The 20050-nt window shown below is 45.9% G+C and overlaps 1 protein-coding gene across 1 annotated transcript in view; it reads right to left on the bottom strand.

Annotated features, from left to right (window-relative positions):
- Nucleotides 1–9497, bottom strand: part of Bspry (B-box and SPRY domain containing) — an 18461-nt gene extending 8964 nt beyond the window's left edge. The window contains exons 1-4 of the mRNA XM_028779981.1: nt 9147–9497; nt 5371–5469; nt 1596–1826; nt 100–125 (exon numbers count right to left, since the gene is read on the bottom strand). Coding sequence (XP_028635814.1) covers nt 100–125; nt 1596–1826; nt 5371–5469; nt 9147–9464 — 674 coding nt within the window. The 5' untranslated portion in view covers nt 9465–9497. The remainder of the gene's footprint in view (nt 1–99; nt 126–1595; nt 1827–5370; nt 5470–9146) is intronic.
- Between the last annotated feature and the right edge of the window lie 10553 nt (nt 9498–20050).

Here is a 20050-nt window from a genome sequence, read left to right as displayed (position 1 = left end):
TCTCTCTCTCTCTCTCTCTCTCTCTCTCTCTCTCTCTCTCTCTCTCTGTGTGTGTGTGTGTCCTCAGTAACTGCCTGGTTAAATCATATGGCCACTTACCTCTCAAAAATCTCCTGCTCCTTCTGCTGTAAGAGAAACAAAGCAAGGTCAGGCTGGCAGCACTCCCAGGAAGTGGATAAGACCTGAACACACTCTACTGCGTACAACTGTGTGTAGATACAGACTCTACAGCAAAGACCAAGCACAAAGCTTTCACATATCCACAGGTTTCCCTGTCCTCCCAACACACACGAAGAATGAATCACCCATTGCTGCCTACCCTGAGGCATCCCCAGTTCCCCTCAACTCCACTTCAGGACCATCCTTTATAGACTCAGATCCCCACTGCCCTCTGCTATGGAGATTATCAGCCCCTAGATGGCTGTTGGCTTTCTGAATCTTTTATTGTGACCATCCAAGTGGCTGGGACAGAATGTGCTCTTGCCTGGAAGCTGGTGCTGAATGAATGCACAATCTAGGACAGTCTCCATGACTGCCCTACTTGAAAGGCAGGGGGCTGGCCTGGTTGTTCTGCATTCTCCCTCTGTTACTCAGATGTCTTACCGTCCCCTCAAAACTGGAGGCATCTGCATATCTATAAAGTACTTTGAAAAGCAACACACTGAATATTAATTGTGCTTATGTCTGGGAATACCAAGACTGTATTTTTTACATTGGTGCCCTTGTCGGTGCCAAGCACGGCCTTCTTCCTGTGTACTTCCGACCTTTCTCCACCTCCCCAATTCCCTGTACCTGAGTATTTTTCTTTTTACTTCTAAGTCGCTTCATCCAGGAAGCTGTCTATGATTCACTCAACTGCCTTGGGGGATGTCCTGACCCTCAAAGCACTCCTCTACCACAGTGACGTGTCAGTGTTTATCTCTTGGGGAAGGCTGGGAGCGACTGCAGCTGTGTCCTATAACTCTGCCCCATTACACCACACCTAGGCACTCATAAGCACTTCCTTGACATTGAAACTATGTTGTTATAAGGTGCCAAAACCCTCAGATAATTATATTCCCCTGTCTCATATTAAAAATGGAATAAGCCAATGATATGTACTTGAACATATAGTAAATATAGATAGATATATGGGCCATTGCACGGAGATCTTCCAGTGGATGAGAGAGACATTGAGTTCAGCTCTGAATACAGCATGGGTGTGAATCTCCAATACAGTATGAAAACATACAATATTGATGGCCATGGAGCTGGATGGAATCAGTGGGTGGAAAACCACAGAGAGGAAACACTTCGGGGGAGGGGGAATCCTGGCTAAACCTACCTAACAGGATTCTTGCTGAAGACTGACCAGGATGATCAGACAGCACTTTGGGATAGTGGAGATATGGCATCCGATCAATGCTAAAGGCTATCAGATATCAGTGGCGGGGGCATTGGGGCGAGCTTCAATGTCTGGTGAAAAAAATCATCATCACCCATGCCCGTCCCAAAGGCTTCCTGCCAATCACCATCCCACCCACAGGCATTCTCAAGCTCTTCACACCCGGCAGATCCTGGCCCACCTCTTGCGCCCTCACCCTCTCCTGACTTACAATCAGCTGGAGGTCATTCAGGTGGGTGAGCATGTCCACCATGCTGTTGCGGAGGGTGTCCAGCTTCTGGAGTGCGTCAGCCCAGTGCACTCGCTGAGTCAGGATACTCTGGTGGGCCCGCTCCTCCTCCTCGTGCACCTGCTCCAGTAATCGCTGTTCCTCACTCTCACACAGGCTCCTCACCAGACTCAACCTCTGGATGACCAGTTCCCTTGCTGCACTAGCCATCATCTGACAAGGGATAAAATGAAGAGTCGGGTCCTGGCAAAGTCTCACTCACAAGCAAGAAGATCTGGACTTAGGGACAATGCCAACATTGACAGTGTCGCCATGGGCAGGGTAAGGAGAGTAAAGGTACTCGAGCCATTTACTCTGACATCCAGCATGTAGACTTCCTGAGTGTGGTTGAAGAGGGAGAAACTTGAGATCCAAACATCTAGGCCATGTCTCAGAAGGTCATAACCACAGAGGAGAAGGCAGACAGGGCTTAGACATCAACTGGAATCGCCTGCTTATTTCACAGTTGGAAACATGGTGGCCATGGGACAAAGGTGAGTGAACCATAGTGATCACAGGGAAGAAGGGCCTTAAAGAGACACTCTTATCAACTAGAACCAACCAGGTTCCAGTAGAAATTTCACCCTACCCAAGGCCAAAATCGTAACACCTCCTAAGGCTTGTTCATTCCAGCTGGCCCCAAGGGGGAGTTTTTATGTTCCCTTGAGGGGCTCAGAAGAAAATTTCTCAGCTAAGGGTGGTAATGAGCATCATCTTCTGACTCCCAGTGGTCAGCATCTGGCATGGAATAGGTACCTTAAAACATGGACTCAGTGACTGAGTGGGGAACTTCTGCTGTCCTAGGAAGATCTCTTGCTAGCTCTGACACAGAGAGCCAGTGGCAGAAGTGGAACCAGAAGCTCATTCCCCTGACTGTCCGTCTAGTGCTATGCCAGATGACCAATCCTCCGTTTGTGGCACAAAGCACCTGCACTTGGACTCTTGCCAGATGAGTCAGAGTAGAGCTGCCTTCTTGGTGTCAGAAGCCAAGGACAGCCAGTTGCTTCCCTGAGCCCTGTCTCTGAAGACCTGCCTCTTATATTATACGGAGTAGTCACCTCTGTTTTACACAAGAAACTGAGACCCGCAATCTACCCAGTGCAGAGGAGAGAAGAGCTTAGAATATCAAGGACGCTCACTTGAGTCTGAACCACATTGACTTCATTTGTATTGTTATAACCGCTTCCATTTGGTCTCCTGGCCTTCACTCTAGCTGCCTATGGTTACTTCCTACTATAGTTGCAAGGAACCTTTTATAAACTGAAGTCTCAATCTTTCTGCCCCACCACTCCTTTGTGTGTGTGTGTGTGCGCGTGTGTGTGTGTGTGTGTGTGTGTGTGTGCCACATGCATGTTGGATCTCCAGATGCCCAAAGTAGGTACTAGCAACCAAACTCAGGTTCTCTGGTAGAGTAGGAAGTGCTCTTAACTGCCGAGCCACCCCCGTCCCCTAAACATAAGTCTTTCTCACCTTATTCTGTTTTTGTTTGTTTTTTGTTTTTGTTTTTGTTTTTTAAGCCTTTCAGTGGCTTCTCTTTATCTGAAATGAAGTGAACCCTTCTGTGGCCAAGAGGGTGGGACCCAGCTTCTCCCTGAGACTTTTGCTTCTCTGACCCAGGTTCTCCCTGAACCTCTTGCTTCTCTGAGTTTACTTCTTCCTGCATCTGACCCGTTCACACTGCTTCAGCCTTGCAGGACTCTATGGCTCTAGCAGGTCAGGTGCCTTCCCGGCCAGGGTGTTTGCACTTGGTAACCTCTCTGCACACTCTTCCCTCACATGTGTGGTTCACTACCCCACTTCTTTGGTTTGTGAGCAAATATAAACCTTCTTTTCTTCAAACTTTAATTTATCGTGTTGTGTGGTGTGTGTGTGTGTGCGCGCGCAGGCACGTGCACGTGCAGATGGGTGTACACACTATGGTGCATCTGTGGAGGTGAGAAGACAACTTTATAGAAGTAGTTCCTATCTTTATGTGGGCTCCAGGGAACAAACTCAGGTCATCAGGTTTTGCAGCAAGGAGTTTACCTGCTAAGCCATCTTGCCAGCCCCAAATATCAACCTTTCTTATAGAGGGCATTCCTTAGCACAGCACAAGTAAACTGAACCCCCGTCAGACATGTTGTCCGTCCTCCTATTTACATCTCCTTCAAAGAATTGATTTCTTCTGACATAACATATCTCTCATTCTTACTGTCCATCTCTACTGACAGATATGTAGCATTGAAGAAAACAGGTATTTTCATGTTTGGTCACTGCAGAAGGCCCAGCACACAGGCCAGTGGTGCCTGCTACATGAAAGTGCTCAGTAAGAATCTGTTAAATAAATACTGAAATGTCGGAAGTCTCCCATTTACAGTCAGGATCTGCCACTGTAGCTTCTAGTCTATATTGTACTGAAGCTTTAGCCAGTGCAGAGAACAAGAAAATAAAAAGAGTGAGCAAGTGAAAGACAGACTGAGTAGAGAAACCAACACCATCCTGCAAACAGAAGTGGATGGATATAGACTAGTTGGACTGCTCACTGCTTCCCGGTTCCCAGTCCTGGTCCCTTTAGCTTCTGAGAGACCCCTGTGCCCTGCCATGACACTCCCTATTTGCTCACGCCAGTTTAGTTTATGCAATTAAAAGAGACTTGACTAAGGCAGTGCCAAACTTATTCTGTATGCTATGGAGGTGGGTTAGGGGATGTGCAAAAAGAAATTCACAGGGCCCTGGCCTGAAAGGCACACTTGAGAGTGGAGGCACAATAGCAAAGCTGGAAGAAGGACCAGCCATGTAGTACAGCAGTGCCAGTGGCTGGAGAGCCAGAGGATCTGGGGCATAGAACTGAGTCTGTAATGAGACAGTGGGGCCTTGGGCAAGTCAACTAACTACTCTAAGACTTATTTCCCCATCTCAAATAGAGATGCTGCCACCTACTGCATAAAATAGTTGTAAGAACACTTCAAACAGTCCTGGCATACAGGCACCTCCTTGTAATCTCAGTGCTCTAGAGATGGAAGCAGAAGTTCAGTAGTTCCTGGCTTATAGCAAATTTGAGGCCAGTCTAGGGTACATAAAACACTATTTCAGTAAGTAAAACAAAAGAATATCTCAAAAGAACTGGAGATGTAGCTCAATGGTAGAGCATTTTCTTAGCATGTACATGACCCTGGGCTCAATGCTTCAGACTGGTTAAAAAAAGATGAAGAATCCATGTAAAAGTGCCTAAGGAATTTCATAATTCTAGGGATGTACACAAAATAAATCCATATTGAAAGATATATGAATGGGGCTGGAGAGATGGCTTGGTGGTTAAGAGCACTTGTTGATCTGACAGAAGATCTGGCTTTATTTCCCAGCACCCACATAGTGGCTCCCAGGAATCTATAACTCCAGTTCTAAGTGATACAATGCCCACTTCTGGTCTCCAAGGGTGCCAGACACATACATGGCCCACATGCATACATGCAAGCAAAACAATCATACACATAAAATAAAATAAATAAATCTAAACTTTTTGTGAAAAGAACGGTACTAGTCTTTTTTACTTTCTAATCCAACGTTACTGCGAACACAGTTTTCCAGTCTGTAGCCTGTATAGTAAAGGAGAGAGTCAGCTACCTCCACTGTGAGACAATAAGGCTGTAATTAGGAAAGGGATCTTAGGCTGTCCTAGACCTGGCCTAGGCTCTTATCCTAGGAGGAGGCACAACGTGGAGAGGAAAGGAAGAATTACCACTGCTTTCTGGTTCTTCCCTTCCAGGACCTCGGCCACATACTTGGTGATGCCAGCACTCTGTAACTGCAGTCTCTCACACTGGTCCACAATCTTGTTCTGCAACACAGATGGCAGCACAGCGTCTTTATTCATACACATGGGCCACTCGCTCACTGAGTGACTTTTCATTTTTACTCTGCCCTTAATCAGACACTCCTACCCAGATATCATCATTATCAAAAGCAATACTACCCCTAAACTTTATGTCCAGGATCCCACATATGCCTACTGTGTTTCCCTTCAGATCACTAATGTTGGATTCCCCATTCCAGTAACTCATTTGGGGCCATCAAGACACTTGAGTCTTAGCCAGGCACTGGTAGCACATGTCTTCAATCCCAGCACTTAAGAGGCAAAGGCAAGTGGATCTTTGTGAGTTTGAGGCCAGCCTGGTCTACAGAGTGAGTTCCGGGACAGCCAAGGCTTCACAGAGAAAACCTGTTTCAAAGACACTTGGGTCTTGATGGGTTTGTTCCCAACTCCCTTCCTCCTCTCTCTCTCTTCTCCTCACCTTACCACTGACTACTTCCACTTCTGTTATTCTATCCAGATGGTCGCCACCTCAGAGGAATCCTGTCTGAACCCAAAGTTGGGCTTCCTTTGCCAACTTTCAGGCCTCCCATTACCACAGCCATCTTTCCGGAGGCCATCGGTATAGGCCGTGTCAGCTCAAAACCTCCCAGTCACTTTTCAATAGAGTCACAGTGGGAGCCAGACTCTTGGCCAACACGCCCTACCTGACACAACTCCTTGTCTCCTAGGCTACCTCCTGCTTCACACTAACCTTCTGTTCCTCTAAAACATCAGCTTTATCCAGCTCCAGGTTCTGGGCTTGTTCCTTCTTCCTTCAGCCATCTCCCTGATTGTCTTGCTCCCTGGATCCACTCATAAGCCACCTCCTCAGAGAGGGCCTCCCTGACTCACTCTCCCTTTGCCCTGCTTTATTTCTCTTACTTGCAACTGACAACCTTTGATGTATTTACTTTTGCATGGATTTCTGTCTCCTGCTACTGGAGCAAAAGCACCACACTCTCACCTCTGACTTACCATCCAGAGGGGAGTTCCTGCACATAAACGTAATTTAATGTTGATAAACATTATACTATAATAAGTTACAATTAAAATTATAATACATATTTATTAATGATGAACGCTCATGGCCTTGACCACAATGGAGTCTCGGTTCTCAGTTCTCAAAGTCACTAGCGTCAATTGTGAAAGAACAGACAGAGGTTTAGAAATGAGGAAGCTGAGGCAGAGGGTAAAGTGGCTCACTCTAGGAGACACAGTTAGACAACAGGACATAGCTGGCACTCTTCCACGCAGCAATCCCCCCATTACTGCCCCTAAGAACAGGTCTCAGTACCATCTGCCCCAAGGCAATCCAGCTATCTCTTCTAGAAAACTCTCCCAAACCCTTCCACCAGTCACCGAGCATGAGCTGTGGCACTGTGATCCTGTACCCAAGGACTGAGAGAACTGCGCTTAGCATTTTTCCCCTTTCCTTTAACAAATGTTTTATGAGTGTGCACTAACTCTATAGACTGTGTCACTGTAACTTCTATCACACCCTTCATTCATTCATCCATTCACTCACTCATTAGCCTCCCTCCCCCAGCCCTGATTCTCTCTTCAATGCCACACCTTCTAAGTTTCATCTCTCTTTTTTTTGAGGCAGGGTTTCTCTGTACAGTTCTGTCCCAGAACTCACTTTGTAGACCAGGTTGGCCTTGAACTCTCAGAGATCCTCCTGCCTCTACTTCCCAAGTGCTCAGACTAAAGCTATCACAGATATCTTTTTATTTATTTATTTATTTATTTATTTATTTAAGGCAAGGCCTCATTGTGAAATCCAAACTGGCCTCAAACTTCCCATCTCTTTGCCTCGCTGATACAGGAGTGTGCTACCACAGCCAGTTCATGGTGTCCTTTTATGGCTTGGGTCTAGGTTCCACATATGAGAGAAAACATGTGACAGTTGTCTTTCTCAATCAGGCTTGTTTCACTTAACGTGGAGGTCTCCACTCTACCCATTTCCTGCCAATCACACACTCTTATCCTGTATTATGGAATAATGCTCTAGTGCATGTGAATACGTTCCCATTTTTCTTATCCATTCATCCACTAATAGGCACCTAGGCTGGTTCCTTCCTGAGTTTGCCTCCTAACTAGCTTCAAGGCATGAATCCAGAAGCTAAGAGCAGTTGAACTGGTCTTATTTTCTCCAGGTCAGTAGTGATTATGCTCCAGGGACAATTTCTCTACAGGATGGAGGGATAGGAGGAGTGTGTTGAAGACATTGTAAACCCTAGGGCTGGGCATGCAGCTCAGTGGTCTAGAATACATGAGGCTCTGGTTAAACCTAGCATCAAAAAATAATAATAGCCGGGTAGTGGTGGCGCACGCCTTTAATCCCAGCACTTGGGAGGCAGAGGCAGGCGGATTTCTGAGTTTGAGGCCAGCCTGGTCTACCGAGTGAGTTCCAGGACAGCCAGGGCTACACAGAGAAACTCTGTCTCGAAAAAAACAAAATAATAATAATACTAATCTCGAGAGTAGAAAGACAGCAAGACTCACTTCCCTTACGCCCAGGCTGGGTGTAAGTGTAAGGTTTAGCGTGGCCCAAGGAAGGCACCTGGGCAGAGTACCAAACTTGCTATCCTGCCCCTGCCTTCACCCTTTCCACCACTTATAGGCGTGATGGCTACTTTTCAAGGTTTTCCATTAAGTCACTTCCTCTTCATAACCACTGAGATCAAAAAGTGGTTTCCTCTTGCCCAGTCAATGAATCTCCCTCTCTTAAACCCTGAATATTAAGAGTCTGGGAGGAGTTACCATTCTCCTGTGGGCCCCCTTTTCCTCATCTGAAAAACCTGAGTTATAACTAATGCTTCAGAAGCCCAGCCTGGATGGAACTCGATGATAAATATCTAAGTCCTTAGGAATTTGTAAAGTCCTTACCCATGATGCAAGCTGATTTATATCAACTTTTCTCAAGTTTATTTTCACCATCCCTGAGTAACTGAACTCCACTAGCCCCAGTTTCCAGGAAGGTGTGTTTATTACAATCTAGTTTGAGTAGGTGATGTCCCCAGCGACAGCTCTCAGTGCACAGCAGGGCTCAATGCCAGGGTGGGGTTGGGAGAATTAAGCCATTTAATCAAATTGCAAAGAGTTCCCCAGGGGCCACAGCTAGAATGAAAGGAAGGCGGCAGCACCAAGGTGACTTGGCCTCCAATCTCAGCAGCTCAGGGAAAAGGGTGGGGGTGTAACGGAAAATGACCAGCCCAGAACCACACTGAACCAAGCGATGAGGAGGCCTTAGGAGGTGGAGTGACCTGCTATTCTCCCACCCCATCCATCACTTCAGTTACAGTCAAAGCCAGGTTGGAAGGGAACTAGACCCCTCACCAGGAAACCTGAGGGGAGATAGGAGGAGTCTCTAAGTCAAGGGGTGAGGGGGGACTACGTTTTTACGAGGTCAGCTATAGCAAACATGTAGTATTATGAATGCCCCGAAACTACTGATGAAAGACACCAAGCTAGGATCCGTGACTCACAGGGAGGGGGCAGGATTCAAACTCGTATCCAGTTTGCTCCAGCAGTCACACCTTTAACTACCTCCTTATGCAAGGGAAGCCATAGAGAAGCCACTCTCCCCCAGGGTCCCTGGTCCCTGCCAGTCCCCACGCCCCAAGAAAGCCACCCTAGTTCCCCGCCCCACGCCCGCTCACTCTCAGCTTCTCGGCGTGCTCCTCGGCCCGGCGGATGCGGTGCCGGTGACAGCGGCCGCCAAACCCGGCGCAGGTGGCGCATACCGGCCGCCGCTCCGAGAGGCAGAACCAGCTCAGAGGCTCGCAGTGCTCGGGGCACAACTGGCTCGGCTCGGACCCCTGCCTCGATTCCCGCCCTAGTTCGGGTCTTGGCCCCGGCCCCGGCCCCGGCCCTGGCTCCGGCTCAGGCCCGGATCCTGGCTTCGGTCTTGGCTCCGGTCCGGGCTCTGACTCGGGGGACTCCGACCCAGACTCCGACCCGGAGACATCAGCGGACATGGCCGAGTGCCGGAGGCCGCGCGCTCCACCTGTCGCAGGTGCCGGGGGCGTGGCCCTTTCAGGTCCCGCCCTCTCTGACTTCGCCCCTCCCAGGCTGCGCCCGCGCGCTGACCCACGCCACACTGGTCCCGCCTGCATCTGTAGGCTGTAGTTTGTACGATTAAGTTGTGTTGTGTCAGAGTTTTTAAAACAAACACCTAACAACTGACATTCTAGTGGCTATATGAATCTTTAGTGAGCAGTTACGAAGTGTCAGATTTTTTTGCTAAGTGCATTTAACAGCGTGCTTGAGAGGTAGCTTTAGGCATGTGTCTTAAATACAGGCTCATTTCTCAGTTGTGCTTGACTGTTAAAGGGGGTTGAGATGATCTCTTTCACATACTTGAGTTGAGGAGTAGGTAAGTGGATGCACATGAAATGAGTCAGTTATGGTGACACAAATCTGTAATCCCAGCTCTTGGGAGATATGGAGGTGTGAAGATCAGGAGTTCAGGTCATCCTGGAACATACAAAATTCGAGGCCAGCCTGGGCTACGTAAGACTTTGTCTCAAAGACAAAATACAAACTGTAAAATCAAAATACAAACTGTAAGTGGTGGCACACGCCTTTAGTCCGAGCACTCAAGAGGCAAAAGCTGAGGGATTTCTGTGAGTTAGAGGGAGTCTGGTTTATATAGCAAGTTCTAGGCCAGCCAGAGGGACAGAGGGAAACAGTCTTAAAACAAAACAAAACAAAAAAAAGACTACAACAAATCAGAAAAATATGAACAGTGTCAGGCACTCAGGAGCTGCTCAGTGCTAACAGCAAAAGGAAAAACAGTATCGTGACACATATTTATCACATTTGTTGGGAGGGGGGAGCGAGCGCCACAGTAGAGCTGACAGGAATAGGATCCCTCCTTCCGCCATGTGGGTTCTGGAAATTGGACCTAAGTCACCAGACTTGGCAGCAAGCGCCATCATCCTCTGAGCGACCCCATCCCTGATTACTATTTTATGGAAATTAAGTAACTCGTGGAGTCTCAGTCGCTGATTGATGGCAATGATACCAAAACCCAAGCAGTTTAACTTTAGGTTACCTGGATGAGTAATTTTTAAGTTACAACATATTGAGAAGCATTGAAAAAGCTGATTTTCCAAGTAGTGTATTTGCATTCAAATTTCCTGAATCTGATTATTTGGGATTTTTATTTTTTAAATTAACATTGATGAAAAAGTAATGTACATCTATTTGGAAAACAATGGAATATGTAAATAAGCATAGAAGGGATTTAAAAATCCAAAATACCCATTCCAAGAACAACTAACTTCTGAGACTCCCTCTGCCTCTTTGATGAATCAAACTGAACCCAGGGGGAGCCTTCTGCAGGGCATGCAGCCTGGTGTTCCTGATGTGTCAGGAAAACTAGCCCAAAGTTGGCCTCCTTGGGGCTTACAGCTCTACACTGAAAACCCTCAAAGCCACCACTACAAAAAGAGAATAAAACTTTTCCTTTGTAGTCCTGGCTTAGCCCCCAGATTTGAGTGCAGCCAAAAGCCCTGAGGTCACTCAGAGTCGTACTGAGCGGAGTCATCCTTCCAGTATGGACACAAGGCCACTCAAACACACAAATACTATATACCAAGCAACAGGGAGGCAACATAGAAATGTACGGTTATTGGTTATACAGCTCCTGGCTGTAGGTCTTGGTCAGATTCCCTTGTTCTTCTGGTCTCTTTTTTCTCTTCGATACAATAAAGAAATAATATATCTTACTTAAAGGCCTGCCTCAAGAATTAAATGCAATCTTATCAGTGAAGTGCTTAGTTTGGGGGTTTAACATATACCAGGCATGGAGAAATGGCCTTTATTACACATGAGGACTTGAAATATACTTATAGAAAGTTTCAGAATGCAAATTATATTAGGTTCTTAAAAGGGTGGGTACTGTGGTGCTGGCATTAAAAAAGGGGGGGGGCTGGGTAGTGGTAGCGCACATCTTTAATCCCAGCATTTGGGAGGCAGAGACAGGCAGATTTCTGAGTTCGAGGCCAGCCTGGTCTACAGAGTGAGCTCCAGGACAGCCAGAACTACACAGAGAAACCCTGTCTCAAAAAACAAAACAAAACAAAAAAACAAAAAAAAAAAAAGGAAAAGGTAAAGAAAAGAAAAAAAACTGGTCTAGCAAGCTAGAGAGATGGTTCAATAGTTAAGAATGCATTCTGTTCTTGCAGAGGATCTGAGTTCTTTTCCCAACACACAACTACCTGTAACCCCAGCTCTAGGGGATCCAGTGACCTCAACAATCATCTGTTCTCATGAGCACATACCCATGTGGAAACACATAATTAAAAATAAATCTTAAAAATAAATAAATACAAGTTCTTTTTTTAAAAATGTGGTGCTGTGTGGGACCGTGCAAGGATAGCTTGGTTCCTAGTCAAGTGCAGGCCTCAAACCCTGGACCCTAATGGAACAACGGCAGGTGTTTGGTTATGTCCCCAGACTCCAGGCTCCTGACGCGTGACCAAGACCTTCATTGGTCCACACTTGTCAGTCACGGTAAGGCAATGCAACCCCTCCCAAAGAGGTTTGTGTCACCTAGGACAGGTAAAGGGCATGACTATAGTCCTCAGCCTCGAGAGATTTCCATATTAATGAGATACCTAAAGGTCAGAGGGCATAGTCAATTAAATATTCCTTCTTAGACCCTCCTTCCTCCTCCTTCCTTCCTCCTCTCTCTTCCCTCCCTATTTAAGTCAGGTCCGCCCTGAGTTTGGGGGTGTGCAGTCAGATCCATCTGCCATCCACCATGACATTAAAACTTTTCAAAACCACGGACCTCCTCGTGTCTTTTGGGGCCCGCCATTGGGAACCGTGGAGAAAGTCTCAACTATCGAGCTGTCGAATAATCACCCGTGGAGGACTTCTCTGCATTCCAGCCACAGGGACCCTCAATTCAACCAAGCTAGCCGACCCTGCCAAGCGTGTACAGCAACCAAAAGTCTCTTTCCCACAGGGTGCTGTCGGGGCCTCTCTTTCCCCCCTCGTTCCTCTCTCATCTCTGTTCGACCTCTGCCCCCCGCAGTGGCATCTGGGAGCCCCAAATGGAGACCACTGGCCTCTGGATCCACTCAAGAGCCCTGCCCCCTGCGGAACTTCAGACTGAGATCTCCCTCTCCACACCTGGGCGGGGCCCTGCAGTGTCCACCCAGCACCGTGTGGAGTGAACTCAGTCAAAATTCCCACACGCTTTTTGCCTCCCTGAGCTGTGGCAGACACGAGGGAACCACAACTCAGCCCAAAAGAATCCATGCCCGCGAACCGCTCCACGTGCATTCCAGGGCAAATACTTCAAAGTATTCATCCTCCTTTAAAGTAGAGATGGAGACAGGCCATGGTAAATAGAAATTGTAGTTAGATTTTTGTTGTTGTTGTTGTTACTACTGTTCAAAAGAGGAACCCGTGGGGTACAGAGAAAGATACTCCATGAGGCCCTTGGGGGATGCTGGACACCCTCACTGGGAGTGCCTTTGAGAGGGCCCCTACAAAGCTTCAGACAAACCACCAGATAGAGGGGCTTCTGGGCATATGGACAAGCACATGCAGATAGCTAAGTGGTGAGTGGATTTATGTTTAGAAAGCTGGGTTCTTCTGTCCCACTGCCAGCCATAAGGGAAAACCACACAAACCGTCTGAGGTCAGGGTTAGCATGTTACCCTTTGGATGATGTTAAGTTGGACTAAGGTGGTGGCTAGAGAAGAATAGACAGGCTTTTGTTTTTAGGATAAACAGAAGGCAGAACTGAGAAACCTTGAGTGATGATTGCTCTGAACAAGGAAGAGAGGGAGATGTTACAAGTCATCCCCCTCCCCTGGAAAGAGCAGTGGGCCCTGCAAGACAGCAGGCCTGCACACCCAGACAGTCCCAGACTTTAGGCAGGATCAGAATCACTGGGGGATAGGAAATCTTTTTTTTTCTTTTTTTTTCTTTTTTTTTTTTTTTTTTGGTTTTTTGAGACAGAAACCTTGTCTCTGTGTAGTTCTGGCTGTCCTGGAACTCACTCTGTAGACCAGGCTGGCCTCGAACTCAGAAATCCGCCTGCCTCTGCCTCCCAAGTGCTGGGTTTAAAGGCGTATGCCACCACTGCCCGGGAGAAATGAATTTTCTAATAGGAAATGAATCACAAAGTCTGTGGTAGAACCAAGAATCTATGTTTTTAGCAGTCATGCCATGATTAGGACCCAGATGAACCCTCTGAACTAAAAGAGGCTTTAAGCAGCAGTAACTATTTTATTAGGTAGGGTTAACAAGTCAAGGAAGGAGGAAGGAGGAAGGAGGAAGGGAAGAATATGAGCAGAGTAAAGCTTGTTGCCTCTCGGTTACGTGCTGTGAGAGACCATCATTTTGGACTAGCTCCCATACAGGCCTCAACAGACCCAAATGGAAATCAAAATGGAGTCACTCCAGCTCAAGTTCACTATCAAACCAAAACTAGCTCATCGAAAACTTGCTTGCCTGGAACTTCCCAGAAACCAAGCTACAAGGGGGAGAAGAGGAGGTCATGTGACAGAAAGAAAGAGAGTATTAACCAAACAAACAAGATTTAGCTCAGTTAACTAGGAATTCCCCTCCATATTGACTCTACAAAGAAAGTAACTCTGAGTTGATTTTATTTCTGCTTTCTGTAATCCTCAGAGCTAACCTCATCTACAAAGTCCATCCATTTTATAGAATGAGAGTTTTGTCCAGTTCTAGAATTGTTAATAAAAACCAATTAGATCATGTAAATAAATGTATAGAAATTTGATCTTTAGGCTATATGTAAGGAGGAAGTGGGGACCATGTTTCTTTCTGTGGATGATAAAAAAAGAAAAGAATGGGGCTGGAGAGATGGCTCAGCGGTTAAGAGCACTGACTGCTCTTCCGGAGGTCATGAGTTCAAATCCCAGCAACCACATGGTGGCTCACAACCATCTGTAATGAGATCTGATGTCCTCTTAAGGGTATCTGAAGATAGCTACAGTGTACTCACATATAATAAAAAAAACTTTGGGTCAGAGTGAGCGGGGCCAGAGTGAGAGGGAGAAGGGAAGGGGAAACAAAACAAAACAACCAACCAAACAACAACAAAAAAAAAAAAAAAGAAAAGAAAAGAAAACTACTTGGTGGCAGAGATTTCCGGGGTCTAGGAGGGCCTGAGGTAGGTGGCGCTTGAACTTGAGGGCTCATAAAAGCAGGAAATGCTGTGGAACTAGAGAAGAAAGGATACCATTGTTGCTTTAGAGTCATTCAACATATTTATTGGGTAACAAACTACCTGTGGACCTGCCCTGTTTAAGACATTGGAGTTACAACGGTTAAGAGGAATGAAATCATCTCCGTAGACAAAATATAATGTCAGCAATAAGTGACATGAAAAAAATTCAAAGTTGCCGGGCCTGGTGGCACAGTTCTGTGATGCCAGCTATTTGGAAGACTGAGACAGGCCTGTCTGGGCCACAAGGTGGGTTCCAACCCAGCATGAGCAACCTAGCAAAACCCTATCTCAGTTAGTTAAACATTATATAATACAAGAGGAAAGTGACCTAAATTTAATTTCAAGTGTTGGACAACAGAGGAAAGATGGAGAGGTTGATTAGATTACAAACTAAGCCAGGAACAAAAACTGCTCTCTGTATGTCTCTTATACACAGCCAAAGCAGATTCAAAACAAACAACTTAAGCCCTCTGACTCCGATTTTCAGCATGAAAAAAAAATATATAGTCTTGGCTACTATGTATAACAGACTGTTCAGTGTCACCTGGTTCTGCTGCTGGTGCTTCTGGGGACTTCTCCCAGGGTCTGCTACTCTGGGGGGCTGACATCTGTAACCACTTAATGAATCCTTTTATTTCTGAGACCCCTTGGCATGAGAGTAAGCTTGAACAGGAGGAATCTGAGCCCATGGTGGTGGTGGTCTAGGAGGGATGACTTAGGGAGACCCTGGGAAAAGCAAGCCAGGAGAACCCTTGGAGAAGCTGGCTTTAGGGCACAGGGACAATGAAATCTCCCTCTTCCTCCTCCTCCTCCTCCTCCTCCTCCTCCTCCTCCTCCTCCTCCTCCTCCTCCTCCTCCTCCTCCTCCTCCTCCTCCTCTTCCTCCTCCTCCTTTTCCTCCTCCTCCTTCTCCTTCTTTTCCAATACTGGGGACTCAGGATATCATGCATTCTAGACAAATACTCTATCACTAAACTACATCAATCCTTTAATAAAAATGGGTGGTAGTGGCACATGCCCTTAATCCCAGCACTTAGGAGGCAGAGGCAGGCAGATCTCTCAGTTTAAGGCCAGTTTGGTCTACAGAGCAAGTTCCAAGACAGCCAAGGCTACTCAGAGAAACCTGTTTAAAAATAAATAAATAAATAAATAAATAAATAAATAAATAAATAAATAAATAAAATTTTAAAAAAAGCTTTAGCCTAGGCTAGCCTTTTTAAACTTGTGGCACTCTTGCCTCAGTCTCTAAAAAGCTGAGATTACAGGTACACACCATCATGTCCAGAGCAAGACTTCTTGTAGCGGGAGGTATTAAAATAGAACGACCACTCTCAACGGCTCTACCACCATCTAAGCGCTCGCTCGCACTATAATGCCGGCACGGTCAGACTTCCTGACACCAGCCGGGTGTTCTCATCTCGGCAGGCTCTCCGGCGCGGCTGGAGTTCCCTTCGCAGCCATGCCAGCCCCAAGCAACAACCATCTACCCTGCGATCAGCACATTACCCATCATCCAGAAAAATCAAAACTCTTTAGGCTTGCAGTTAGCCAGTCAGATTTATATATCAATAAAATCCTAATACACAAGATGTCCACACAATTTAGACAAGTTATCCCAATTATCCTAACCTTTAGATTTCATATCTACCTATGCTACTTAAAGTCACGTGAGTCCAAGCTCGCGCTCTTTTTCAGCGGCCTTCTCTCTCCCAAAGTGTCTCTCTCCTTCCCACTCTTAGCTCCACCTCCCTTTTCCCTATCCAATCATAGGCCTCTTGCTGCGCTAATATTTAAAATAGATTGGGCAGGGGAATTTCTGCCACATCTTCTTATGATATCTATTTCCCCTTAGCAATGAATTTACAGGTGCAAAAACCTACAACAAAGGTATCTACAGCATGATAAAGAATTCTAAGGCCATTCCACACGATGCAGGAAGGAACACTGAATGTACCAACTGAGATTATGTGTATATCCTGCCCTACCATCTACCCCTTCGCTTCTGTTCATGACTTTTCTTTTCAGTTCTAAGGGACTGAGCTAAGGTTTTGAGTATGTCAGGCTCACTCTGTCACTGAGCTATACCCCATGCCCTTAAGCTTGTTCTTAGCAAACATTTTACAAAGTATTTTAGGGAGCACTTACTTGGTGCTCTGCAACGCCAGCCTTCACTATCTGCCTGGCGAGGCTCTGTGCCCATGCCTCCAAACTGTTCACACCCTGATCCAGAGTTGCTAGTGTCTGTCTGGAAAGCATCCAACAGATTCTGGGAGTAACAACAAGGCTATCAGCATCATGGCTTGGGTTCCTCCTGTGATGTTTTCACAGAACAACCAGCTTCAACCGTCACTTTTAAAAGGGCTTGGCAGCCTTCCAGGGCCAACAAACTCAGACACATAGATCCCAGGTGACAAGGTCAGGGCCTGGGGGAGAGAGGCCTCTCCACTTGGGGCACACCAGATGAGCCCAGAGCTCCTCCCTAGAGCTCTTTTATGACCAGTTCACTCTATAGGAAGGTCATGACCAAACTGCTTCTTTGGGAGAAAACAAAGCACCGCAGGCAATAAAGAACCAAGAGCCAGGACTGTATTAATGTAAATGTGGAGTCAGAGGCACTAGTAATGTAGGTGGGGGGGCAGGGTAATAAATGAGGGCCCCAAATCGTGTGCATGAAATCATGCTATTGATTACAGTATTCTAGCATCTATTCTAATTCTCTCCAAGAACCTTCATCTTTTATTCTTTTATCAAAATGCTCAGCAAGTAAGGCTGCAGAGATGCCTCAGAGGTTAAGAGTACCTATTCCTTTAGCAAAGGACTCTGGTTCAGTTCCCAGCACCCATACGGTGGCTTGTAACCATCTATAACCCTAGTGTGAGGAGATCCAGCAGGCATACACATGCCTGCAGGCTAAACATTAATACATATAAAGAAAGATAAATCTAAAAAAGTTTATAACAATATTTATTTACCACCAAGTGGCTGGAGACATAGCTCAGTTTGTAGAGTGCTTGCCTAGTGTGTCTGAAGTCTCAGGTTCCATCCTCAACACCACAGAAAACCAGGTATGGTAGTACATTTCTGTAACCTCAGCACTCAGAAGGCGGGGGTAGGAGGGTCAAAGGATCAAGGCTAACCTCAGATACATGAGTTCCTGCTTTTAAAAGAGTTTTAAAATTTTTTTTTAATATCTATAGAGATATCTCTGTGAGTTCAAGACCTACATAGTTTAAGGTCTATACAGCAAGGTGTCTGGGCTAGCCAAGGCTATATAGTCAGACCCTGCCTCACAAAATAAAAATGAAAAGGAAGGAGGAGAAATGAAAATTTTCACTATGGAGAAAGTATAAGAGGTTTGAAAGCACAGAGTAGGATCACTAGCCTGGTCTGGAAGAGATAAAGAAAGCTTCAACAGACTTGGGGGTGGACAGGAAGGTGGCCTCTAATCTGATGACACATAGACAAAGTGGGTAAAGGGATGTTCATTCACTGCTTTATATGTTGCTAGGACAAAATACTTAACAAAAGCAACTGATATCCCTCACAGCTCAAGGGATATAATCTACATGCTGGTTAGGTTTTTGTCAGCTTGACATAAGCTAGGGTTTTCCAGGAAGAGGAAACCTCAATTGAGAGACTGTCCTCACTGGCCTGTAGGCAAGCCTGTGAGGCACTTTTTTTTTTTTTTTTAATGAATGATTGGTGTGGGTGGTGCCCAACCCACTGTGGGTGGTGCCACATCTATAAGAAAGCCATCTGAGCAAGCCATAGGGAGCAAGTCAGGAAGCAGCATTCCTGCACCTCCTCTGTTTCAGTTCTTGCCTTCAGGTTCCCTCCTAGAGTTTCTGCACCCCGACTTCCCTTCATGATAGACGACAAGTGTAAGCTGAAATAAATCCTTTCCTTCCCAGGTTGCTTTTCGTCCTGGTGTTTTATCACAGCAACATGAAGCTAACTGATATGGTTTATCAAGACTGCAGAAGTAGGAGGCAACTGGTCACACTGCATCCACAGTCAAGAAGCAAAGAGTGGTGGATAACCCCAGACTGGATTCTATCTAGAAGTCCACTTCAGTTGATCTATCACAGATATGCCCAGAGGTCTTTTTGTTTTTTATTTTCTTTTCATGATTCTAGATCCTGTCCAGTGATGGTACTTACCATCACAGAGTGTAAAGATGGTTTGCAAAGACTGCAAGGTAACAGCTAACTTAAGTAGTTCATAGTGTTGAATCATGTAGTGTGGGTGTGCAGAGAGGATAAAGAGATATAAATAAAACCTAAGAGACCTCATGAAGAATTTGGGCTCTACCTTGGATTGTCACTGTTTACTGAGCATAACAAACCACCCAGGAGCTTAAAGTGGCACGTCCTTATGTGCTCCTAACTTAGAAGTTTGGCAAACTGGGTTGTCTCACCTGGATCACTTTTCTGATAATTTTCCTTGTGGTTTCCACCATGTGACAGCTTACTGAGGGCTGGAGAGTCTCACTCATGCTTGATATTTGGAGCTAACTATTGTGGGTGCTGTGCCTTTCAGGTGAGCTGGCTGTGACAGCAGTGGTTCAAAAAGATAAAGGGAGAAACCAAGACCCTTTGAGGCTTAAATCCAGAAGCCCCACAATGTTACTTCTGCTACATTCACATGAAAAATGTATAATGCCAGCCCTAATGGAAGAATCAATGATGAATTTACGGTTATTTTTGACTTATCATACCCTGGATAGTGTTGGCCTGAACCAAAACAGTGACTAGAGAGAAATGAGGATATTTAGAAAGCAGAATTGGAAACCTTGGAGGATGGATTGTTAAAGTAACTTTTATTTACCTGATGCAATTGTCATTTCTGAGTTTTACTGCCTCCATGTGCTAACCTAGGCCTAGTCCAGGAAGCTTCTAGCCTCCGTACAATCTAATCTAGGCCTCGAATGTTTTAAGCCTTTGAGACTTAATACTTAGTAAGCACACTCTTTTAGTTCTTTCTGAACTCTGGCTGAGCTGGTTCAACTCAGCTGTTCTGGCTCAAACTCCTCCCCAAGATGACTTATTCAGTCTGGCTTCTCTCTCTTGGCCTCTCCTAAATTGCTCTGCTTGGCCTTATGCTAACTTTGGCAATATGTTCTAATCTACTGGCTCCTCCTTCTCTGGTTCATTTTGTTTTCATCTGTGTCTAGCTTGTTCTCTCTTTAAAACTCTTCCAGTAAAACTTTCTCTTTCACTGTCTTTCTGAGCTGTTCTCTCTTAAGTACCTTCCCTTTCCTCTCTCTTTTCCTGAAAGTTGGACATATCCTATTCTGTCAAATCTTTCTCTGAGTCATAACTTTGCTTACTACTCAATTAGACATCAC

Source organism: Grammomys surdaster, unplaced genomic scaffold, assembly GCF_004785775.1.
Source record: "Grammomys surdaster isolate TR1022 unplaced genomic scaffold, NIH_TR_1.0 363, whole genome shotgun sequence".
Classification (NCBI taxonomy): Eukaryota; Metazoa; Chordata; class Mammalia; order Rodentia; family Muridae; genus Grammomys; species Grammomys surdaster.
The sequence above is the reverse complement of the archived record's forward strand: the minus strand, read 5'-3'. Positions and strand labels throughout refer to the sequence as shown.